The sequence below is a fragment of the Vigna radiata genome, chromosome 7, assembly GCF_000741045.1.
Source record: "Vigna radiata var. radiata cultivar VC1973A chromosome 7, Vradiata_ver6, whole genome shotgun sequence".
NCBI lineage: Eukaryota > Viridiplantae > Streptophyta > Magnoliopsida > Fabales > Fabaceae > Vigna > Vigna radiata.
In genome coordinates, this window is record NC_028357.1 from 13,123,666 (window position 1) to 13,133,844 (window position 10,179).

The 10,179-nt window shown below is 30.8% G+C and overlaps 1 protein-coding gene across 1 annotated transcript; it reads right to left on the bottom strand.

Annotated features, from left to right (window-relative positions):
* Positions 1–4,608: 4,608 nt before the first annotated feature.
* LOC106767609 (HVA22-like protein c) lies at positions 4,609–6,973 on the bottom strand. The gene is made up of 5 exons (XM_014652532.2): positions 6,789–6,973; positions 6,642–6,668; positions 6,418–6,540; positions 5,601–5,859; positions 4,609–4,752 (listed from the first exon to the last, which is right to left on the bottom strand). Exons 1-5 carry the CDS (start codon positions 6,854–6,856, stop codon positions 4,684–4,686), a joined length of 546 nt encoding a protein of 181 aa, XP_014508018.1. The 5' UTR covers positions 6,857–6,973; the 3' UTR covers positions 4,609–4,683.
* Between the last annotated feature and the right edge of the window lie 3,206 nt (positions 6,974–10,179).

Genomic DNA, 10,179 nt, shown 5'->3' on the forward strand with positions numbered 1-10,179 from the left:
ATTGTGCTCTGCTTGAATGAACTAAACTGCTTTGATTCAACTGTGCTCTGTTTTGTGTGATAAGTTTTGCTTTTTGAAAATTCTAGTGTTTGATTGAGGTTGAGATGATGCATGAAGATAAATTTGTGAGACAGGTCCTTGAAATAAAGTGTGATTAAAATACTGAGCAGGTTGTTTTTCTGAATTTGAGAACTTGTGAGATTACCTGTGTGAGTTTTGAGCTTCAGAGTTGTTTTTTTAATTGTTGTCACTTTCAAAACATGAATGATTTTGCCCAAATTTTCTGTTATTGAACTACTTGCCTGCAGGTTCCATATGATTAATGCCATCTTTTGTTATCCCTTATTCTTTTGGCCTTCAAAATATTTTTTCCCACTGAAAAGAGAACAATTTGTTCTAACCTTTGAACCTTGAGCCTGATATGTCTTGAAAAACCTTTTTGAAAAATCTTTACCTTGAGTTAAGTTGAGAACATTTGATGAGGTACTGGAAAAGGTTCAAGTTTGGGGTTACTAGGAAACAAACCACCTCTCTAGGCAGTGAGCAATCAAAAGGAAAAGCAAGAAAAAGGCAAAAAGAAAAGAAAAAGTGAGAAAAAGAAAGATTCAAAAAGGAAAAGAAAGAGCTCACTACAAGGGAAGGCTGGGAAAAAGATAAGAGAGATGTTCTTGAAAGATAAATTCATAAATGTCTCTCTTAACTCAAGGAACTTTGCTGACTAGAAAAACTATTTTCCTTCTTAGACCAGCCAAGTTACAAGCCATGAAAAGCCCTTGTGATGACAACCTGTTTATGAGATTGTTTGATTGTGGTTAAATGAAAGGAAAAATTAATTTGTGTGACATTGTGATAACGGAAAGAAACACCACACCATACACCTGTAAGTTGAGTGAGACACTTTTGAATGTTTGAGAGATATATGTGAGTGCTTGAGTGAAACACTTTCCCTGGTAAGGAATAGTTCTCTGAATTTCTGATTGCATCTCTGCTTGGTTGATTGATCACTCTTAAGGATAGCACCTGTTGAAAATGCATTGAGGCATCTGCATATCTTGACTGAAATTTTTAAAAAAAGGTTGGGTCATTGCAGTGATTGTTAAGCTGAGTTGCATTTTGTTTGCTTGAGGACAAGCAAAGTTCTAAGTTTGGGGTTGTGATAACGGATTAAAACACTGTTATTTGCTATGTGATTTTGATACTAAAAGCACCCTTTTTGCACTTAGAAACTTGCTTGAACTCATGTGTTTTCAATAAATTGTGTGAATAAGAGAGTTGAGGTTGATTTTAACAGTTTTCTAAAAAATTCCCCTTGTTTTGACAGAGATTGAACCAATACTGGAAGAAGAAGTGAAAAGCCAAGAAGATGGAGCTCAAAAGGGGTCAAAAAGACACTAAGAAGGGGGAAAACCTGAAGCCCAGGCGAAAGGAACGAAAAACAGCGCAGAGCAACATCACCGCTAGTCGCCTGGGCTGATAGTGGCACCCCAGGCAAGTCCATCCGCTAGAAAGGCAACATCACGAGGAAACATTTCTAATTGGATTCTGTTATTCAACATCTGGTATCTCTAATAGGGTTAGGTCAAAAGTAATGTAACCCTTCTTTTTCTTTTTTTTTTTAAAAAAAGAAGGTAATGGAAAGGAACCCTAAGCCACTGTTATTAAAATTTTCCTTTTTTAAGTGTAATAAAAAAATTAATTTTAGAAAATATAAATTAAATTATTATTATTATTTTTTGCGGGTAATGGGTATCTAGGACGTGGATTTTTTTGCCAACCCTAATCATAAGGCTTATTGAAATAACAGGAAAACACTAAAATAGGGGAGGGATGAACAATATTTTTAAAATTCTTTCGCAAAGCAGTGTCTAATAGATTGTAAAAGATATATAATTTAAATAAGATGTTTATACCGTGGTTTTGATAAAGTGCGTTTATAAAAAACGTTTCAAAGAGGAAAGCAATAAAGCACAAAATTTTATATTGGTTCACTCAACCAAAGCTATGTCTAGTTCTCCCTTAAAAACTCTTAAGGTATTCCATTAATCTTCAAGAAGATTACACAAGTTTTACCTCTCCAAGTTTCATCACTCTTAGTTCACCTAGTCTACACAACTAGTCCGAGTTTAACCCTCATAGTATACAAGTATTCTAACAACTTTTGTTCTCAACCTTAGACAACTCATTTAGACTATTTAACTCAACTAAGCTAAACACCAATATTTTTAATTTTCTTTTGAATGTACAACACAATAAGTGTTGAGAGCAAATACAGATTGATAATTCTCACAAAGAGGATAAAACACGATACAAAGAAATATAAGATTTTGCTAAGGTTTCTTTCTCTAGAAAATATAACTCCAGATGATATATGAGCAGAGTAAGCTTGTTTACGCGTTCAGGAGTTCATTATATTATCCTTCTTATCTTCTATTCAAGTTTCCCTCTATATATAACTTTTCTTAAGAAATGATCGTTAAACAAAGAGGTTGACTTATAGGCGGGAAGTCAGACTCAAGTCTACTTTGCAGATGTACAATACTTTGTCATAGCTTTTGGCTAACTTGTACGATGTCTCAGAGTAGAAGTCTTCAGAGTAGATGTACAATAGTTTGTCATATACTTCATATCTCTCAAGATCTTTTTCTTAGGTGTAGTGATTATGATCAAGTCTTTCTATTTTTGTGATTTGTAAAAATATCAGGAACAAGGTATATAAGCATTGGAGCACTTTATCGTACATGAATTAAATAGTTTGAACATTAATAAGTGTTACGCCGTATTGTGTTCAAGACATTTTACCATTTGTTATTTCATTAATAAATGCATCATTTGGTAAAGCATTCAACATAAATTATCATCAGATGTTGTAAAACATTGGATTTTTTTCAAAAGCTTTTTGAGATATGCAACATTTAATAGTTTTTGTTAAAAGTTATATTTCGTAAGACGCTTGCTTGAATTAACACTATTTTGAATAAAATATTTTAGGCTTCAATGTTATCATTGACATAGAAACTTCTATTCACAAAATGCTTGCTTATAAGACGTTGTTCGTTTAGGCGTTTAGATGTCGTTTGTTACCCATATTGTCAATTAGATGATTCATTGAGAAAAACGCTTCTTTTTATTAGACGTTGTTTATAAAACTTTGTTCATTAGACTGTATAGTCTTGAAAACCTTATTATGAGCTTACTTTCATCTATAAAAGATGTTCCAAAATATTTTTCTCTTAGACATTATTTCTTTAAAACAACATTTTATACATAACGATATTTCATTTAATGCTTTTGTTTAACTTCAAAACCTAAGTTGTTAGACGATCTAGTCTCTAAACGATCATGTCTTAACAAGTACAAATATTTATCATTAGTAGGTTGTATGTATAAGATATTCTGAGATAGTGTCTTAGTTTCAAATAAAGTGGTAGATGAAGCGAAATGAAAAAGTGAAAAGTTGTATCATACATAATGTAGATTGTGAAAAATCATATGACTTAGATAGGACTTTCTTTGCTATATGATGGATACACTACGTCCTATATTTGTGTTGGTTAATGGTAGTCCAACTAAGGAGTTCAAATCCACTAAGGACTTAAGATAAGGTGACCCTTTGACACCTTTTTTGTTCTTAATTGTTGCTAAAGGATTGAGGGATGGTTAGGCATACGTTTAGAAGGAAAAATGCTAGAAAGGGTTAAAGTAGGGTATATGGAGGTGCTAGTGAATATATTATAGTTTGCATATGACACATTGTTGTTGTGTAATGCAAAAATTTAAAAAATAGTAGTTATTGAAAGCATTCTTAGGTGTTTTGGACTCGTCTCATGACTTAAGGTGAATTTCCATAAGAACAAGATTGAAGGATTGTGTATAGAGAGGCAAAATTTAGTACGATTCTTTTTATTATTGCATTGTAGTATTATGAGTTTACCTTTTGCCTATCTAAGCTGATAGTGGGGGGAAACCCAAGAAATATAACTTCTTAAAACCTATTGTGAACATACTCATGAAAAGATTACAAAAATGGAATGGTAGGTTATGCCTCATAAAATCACTTACAGTCTTGCTAGTGTTCTTTTTGTCCTTTTATAAAGCACCAACAATGTCAATAATGAAATTAGGGAAATGAAAAAAAATTATGGTGATGGTAGGGAGGGGGTAGGAAGATTGCATGGGTTAAATGGAAGAATATTTATAAGACAAAAGAAGAAGGTGGAGTTGTGGTTAAAGATCTAAGACTATTCATTATGGCTCTGATTATAAAATGGAAGTGGAGACTAAGAATAATGGTAGAAGGTCTATAGAAGGATATAGTTGAATTCAAATATGGGACATGAAAATTTCTAACACAATGAAATAATGCAAAGGTGGAATTTGGTACATGAGTGTTAGCCCTTAGGTGCACTAGACTCAATCAAAATCTCAATAACTCCCTAGTATAGTGTAAGGTAGACTCGAGTGTCAATCCAAAATGTAGAGGAGGTGGACAATGAAGGCAACACCACAACATTTAATGATTAAAAACTTTAAAAGTAGGGAAGGGTGTTGGAGAACAAGTGAGCCATTAACATAGTTCAATATATATGGTCATCATCAAACATCAGAAAATAAGATAAAATGAAATATTAGCAATGATGCCTTAACAAAGTTTAATATCTTGTTTTAAGATAACAAAAACAAAGATCAATATCTATAGTCGTCATCAAAGATCATGTAATTTCCATTCCTCCTTGCCCTAGCCTGTCTGTCATTCTGCACATCAAAACCAATTATGTTCTTTATGGTTTCAAATGTTGTTCAAAACCAAAATGAAATGAAACACAGTGCGTAAAAATCACAAAAAATTTAAATTTACTATAAGGGAATCACAAGTCTAAAACAAGTGTACCTCAACTTGTAAATGAAATTTCAGCTTGTAATTCCAGCTTTCTAGCTCAAATGATTCATTCAATGTTAAAATCTAAGATAGAATTATGTAGCAAATTTCTACAATATATACCAAGCAGCCAAATCTCCCCCTACTAAAGTGCAAATATGTCTGGAATGTTCTAAATTCTGGAGAATAAACTTAGTATCGTAACATGTTTGATCATTTTCAAAGGTACATTGGCATACTTACATTTGACCTGAAACCAAGTTTCTATAAAAACAAAACCAAACTTTCTTTTGAAAACTCAATTAGAAAATTGAAAGCTACTCCAAAATTAAGTTTGGTAAGTTTAACAATCATGTTTCTGCTAATGTTAAGTTACCTTCGACTTACTTTTGTAAAGGATCCCTTTGATACTTGTGAGCTGAAGTGCATTGGAATTCATGCTACCATTAGTTTTGAATAAAATATAAAGAGGACTTATGCAAGACAGTTATCTCCCATGCTAGTCTTTTATTGTCCACAACTCTGATTTTAGTTCATAAATAAATGTTGTATATTTAGGATTAGACAAGGGGTAATATGCCAATTCTGTGTAACATGTAATTGCCTAATAATATATAAGCAAAGCTGAATAGTCCCAAAAACCACATTTTCGCAAATTTAGAAATATCTTAACTTTGAAGCAGGGCCAGTTATTCTGGGCTAAAAGCATTAGTGATATGCGTACCTTGTTTATAAGTCTTTCAAAGGCTTCTGTACCATGCTCTTCCATGTATCTCTCAGCAGCACTTAAAACATCATCTGACTCACTGAATAAGGACTTCTTTTGGGGAAAATACCAGATTTGTGAGCCTTGTGGAATTGGGATTTGCGGGTTCATATAGAATGGTCTGATGTAATTCCTGTACACAACTGCAGCCCCATTGAAATGAGGCAGAACCAACCAACAACTGAATATCAACTTGGCAAAGGGCCAAATGGGAAGCCTGAAATTAGTACCAAAATATTATATTGGAGAAATAAAACTTAAACAGATGTAAAGCAAACAAAAAAAAAAAAAAAACAGAAAACACTGCAAAGACTATAATGTATCCTCACTCACAATCTTTACCCAAACATGAGCAAAAAGAGAGACAAAGTTCAAGGCATTTTAGGTTTCACACAACTGCTGCATTTTACAACAACAAAATCCACATGGCCAAGCAACAGACAAATGGGACAATTTTCACTATATCAGGTTACTTGGCCCAATTTCATGCGTGTGAACCTACACTTATCCTTATTTGAAATTCTTCAAATTCTTTTGACAAATAAAAACAAGAAGGTAAGCAAAACCAAGAGAATGTGAGACGTGAAACTCTTGATATGCTCCAAAAATTACAACTGTTGTTAAATTGTGAAGCGACTATGATAGGGCAATGTTTTCCCCTTGTCCTTCTAAAGGAATAGAGAGAGAACATTCAATAATGGATCATTTATAAGTGAAATGGCATAGAAAATGAAGTTACAATATCTCAAACATGACCATTAGAAGAGGGACTCACACTTCAAGAACTTTTGCAAATGTGAGCTCAAAGAGTGTTAGAATGGAATACAGAATCCAATACGTGAGCCATTGCTGATCATCAGCAGCAGACTTGGTCTCGATCGCCTTAATTGAAGCATATCTGACCATAGAGGCAAAAGGGTAGGCATAAAAGTTGAAAATTCAGACACACATTCATTTCCCAAAATGAGATAAATACAACAAAAGGAGCAGCATACTTACAAAGGGTAAGCAAGCGTAACCAAGGGTCTGAAGAAAACATCAATGATAGAATGCATTTAGTAACAGACACACCAAAATGGTTGCCATAAATTGAGCAAGAGTGAAAAAAAAAAGTATATGATTTGGAAAAGAAGAGAGGAGATTTACAGAGCAAGAACGTCGAAGTTATTGAAGACAACTTGAAGAAAGTGGTTGTTGTTGTCCGAAGCACCCATATTTTGCAATGAAAGTTGTTTTGTTTTCTACAGCTTCAACTTGGAAGTGAGAAAGTGAAGAGGGAAGAAGAAGGTGAGAGAGAGAAGGGGTTTGGAAAAGAGTGAGAAAAGTAAGAAAGAAAATGCGGGAAAGTTGGCAAACAGCCAAAGTAGTCTTTGAAAAGAACATTTGTTTTGGACACAATCTATTGCGCACGGCCAACGAGGCACCGAATTACACTTTTTTTTCCACCCTTTATAGTGCAAGATGTAGACTTTTAGTTTTTCTAGTTATAATCTATTATAACTATATATATATATATATATATATATATATATATATATATATATATATATTTAATTTAAAGGTCTTGTCCTTAAAGTATTGTGAAAATTATTTAATCTAGTTTTTCAATTTTTTAATGTAATTTTTATTTTTGTTAAAAATAATTAATATAATATTTTTTTGTTAAATTAGTATTTACACGATATTAAGATCAAGTTAATAAAAATAATTTTAATGACTCTTTTTAACCAATTATTATGATGATTTAGTGGACAAATTTTGTATATATTTTTTTAAATCAATTATTATAATTTGTTAATGTTTTTATAATCATATTTTCTATTCTCTCTCTTATTTTACTTTTCTAAATTAATTGAAGCATATTACAAACACTTTGTTATTTAATAATCATTTATCTTTTATTATGTAATCTCCATTATTATTACTACTATTATTATTACTATTACTATTATTATTATTATTATTATTATTATTATTATTATTATTATTATTATTATTTTAGGAAAATATACATAAATAATAAGTTTAAGACTTAAGAAAAATTTTAATGTAATAAGAGGATGATACGCTAAGTGTTTTTTTTAATAAGAAAAAGTATATTTTTCATAGGAATTATATAGCTCAGTTGGTTGAGGTTTTATTAGGTTAGTGATTATGTATTCAAATCTTAATGAATGCCTAAAATAATTTATTTGTTTATTTATGCTATTATTGATGTGTGGTACGTGTATGATTATATGTTTATGATACATGATATATTAAAATGAATCTTCATAGTCAAAAAGGTGATATGGCTTGTGGCTTTTAGGGTGTGTTCTCTTGAGGGAGAGGAATTGAGGGAGAGTGAGTGGAAGGATTTGAGGGGATTTGAAAGTGAATTAATTGTTGTTTCTTTGAGTGGATTTGAAGGTAAATGAGAGTGAATTTGGAAGTAAAGTTTGTAAGAATTAGTGCAGGATTTGATTGATGTGATAGATAAAAAAATTTGTTTAATTGATAAAAATTGAAGATTACCAAAATACCCTTAATAGTAAAAGTAATATAAGATGATAATTATTAATGTTATATATAATTGTAAAAAAATTTATTAGAAGAAAAAAGTAAAATTTATTTTTTAAAATGTAAAAAAATTATAATTTAGTAAATTGAAATAATAATATAATATTTTATAATAATTATTATTATTAGTTTTATTATTATTATTAATATATATTATTATTAAAACCACCCTTAGAATGAGTATTTTTATTACAGAGCAGTGCATGTATCTACCCTGCAAAAGCTATTTCATACCAGGGATAAAAGTGACTTTTTATTACAATCACCTCCAAATCTTCTCTATCAGCGAGGAATGAAATTTTTTTATATCCTCCAAATGCATCCGCACAAATCTATGCTAATCCATGAAAACGAACATAAAATTAATCGCAAATCCATCTGCGCAAATCATTCTGTACAATGAATTACCTCAAAGCGAACAGAGCGTTAAGGAAGGGGTTCAAACCTTGGCTAATGTTTTATATACCTTTGTTTTCTTTTTAATTGCACGTCCTGGATCAGTTTCACTCGAGTAACAAAACATGTATTATTATACTTTTTATTTTTATACTTTTTAAGTTATATATATATATATATATATTTATATTTATATTTATATTTATATTTATATTTTATCACTTACGTTATTTTTTATATTTTTTTATCAATAAAATAAAATAAAATAAATAAAAAAGAAAATAATTTCCAATAATAAAAGAAATATATATAAAATAAAAAATAATAATATCAAATAATTAAAAATCAATTTATGAGACACTTATGAATAAAATAAAATAAATATTAAAATAAATGTCAATTAAAAAGAACATGTATTATTATACTATTTATTTTAAAATTAGAACAATTCAGTTTAAAATGAGTACGATTCAGTTTAAAATTAGTATAGTTAGTAGTTCAGTTAAGTTTATATTATAGTTTAGTACAATTTAGTATAGTTCAGCTCAGTCCAGTTTGATAAAACAAAAAATAGCTCAGTTCAGTATCCTATTCAATTTTCGGGCAATAAAATGTCTTAGACGCGGATGACTATCATAAGAGATTCTCAACATATCATAAGATTCCTTTTCTTGAAAATCCGCACTTTTCTAAACCCAAAAAATTGAAGGAATTCTGGGATTTTTTCTTGATACAAATATTTTTATGCATACCTCTTCAGGTTTATTTATACCATACTCTATTCTTGTAAAATGATATACACTAACTAAGAGTCCTTCGGGTGCTACATCATAGGCACATTGAGAACGTAGATAATTGTAACCATATATATATAAAATGACAACAATGGAATGCCAATCCTCGGGCTTTATTTGTAAAGTCTCTATTCCTAGGTAATCGAAACCAACTGTTTTACAGTTCAGTTCAGTTTAGACAAATTAGTTTTTACTTCAATACAAATTTTAATAGTACAGTGCAGTTCAGTTCTATTTGCCCACCCATAAATAAAATTAGGGTAAGTCCTATAGAGGAAACCCTATGGAGGAGAGTGAGAGAGAGAAAGAGAGAGATTTATGGCACTACTTGATTATATCAAAGAGAGTGACAGGAACATGTGTTTGGAGAAAATCAGAAGGAGTCTTTGTGCTGTGTTTTGGAACCTTGGAGGTTGTAATTTTTGCTAGACTAAAGATAAGGGGAGTTGACCTTGTCTTGTATTTTTGAAATTTTATGGCATAATGGTCATGAGTGGTTAAATATGTGTATGGTGCTATGATGATTGAATTCTTTTTCTGCTATCTTTGGAGGTTTCTTTATTTAATTCTTCTTACTATTTTGGTCAAGCCTGAAGTGGATTTTGATGTGAAAATTTATAAGTATGAGTTAGTATTGGGTAGAATATGATTATGTTTTCTTTAGTGTTAAGTTGAATGCAAAGCCAACAGATGTAGGTACGTAAGTGTCTCTTCTAGTGTAGGAATTTTAATCTCTCTTTGTGCAAAATATTCTCACTATGATTGTTATGATTGAGGGTTGATATTAC

What these genes read in the sequence shown, in the direction of transcription:
- LOC106767609 (XM_014652532.2), bottom strand. Translation starts at nt 6,856, where the DNA reads ATGGGTGCTTCGGACAACAACAACCACTTTCTTCAAGTTGTCTTCAAT. An exon ending in AACTTCGACGTTCTTGCTCT is followed by an intron (nt 6,669 to 6,788) that starts GTAAATCTCCTC and finishes TGTTTTCTTCAG; the next exon opens with ACCCTTGGTTACGCTTGCTT. An exon ending in TTTGCAAAAGTTCTTGAAGT is followed by an intron (nt 5,860 to 6,417) that starts GTGAGTCCCTCT and finishes TACTAATTTCAG; the next exon opens with GCTTCCCATTTGGCCCTTTG.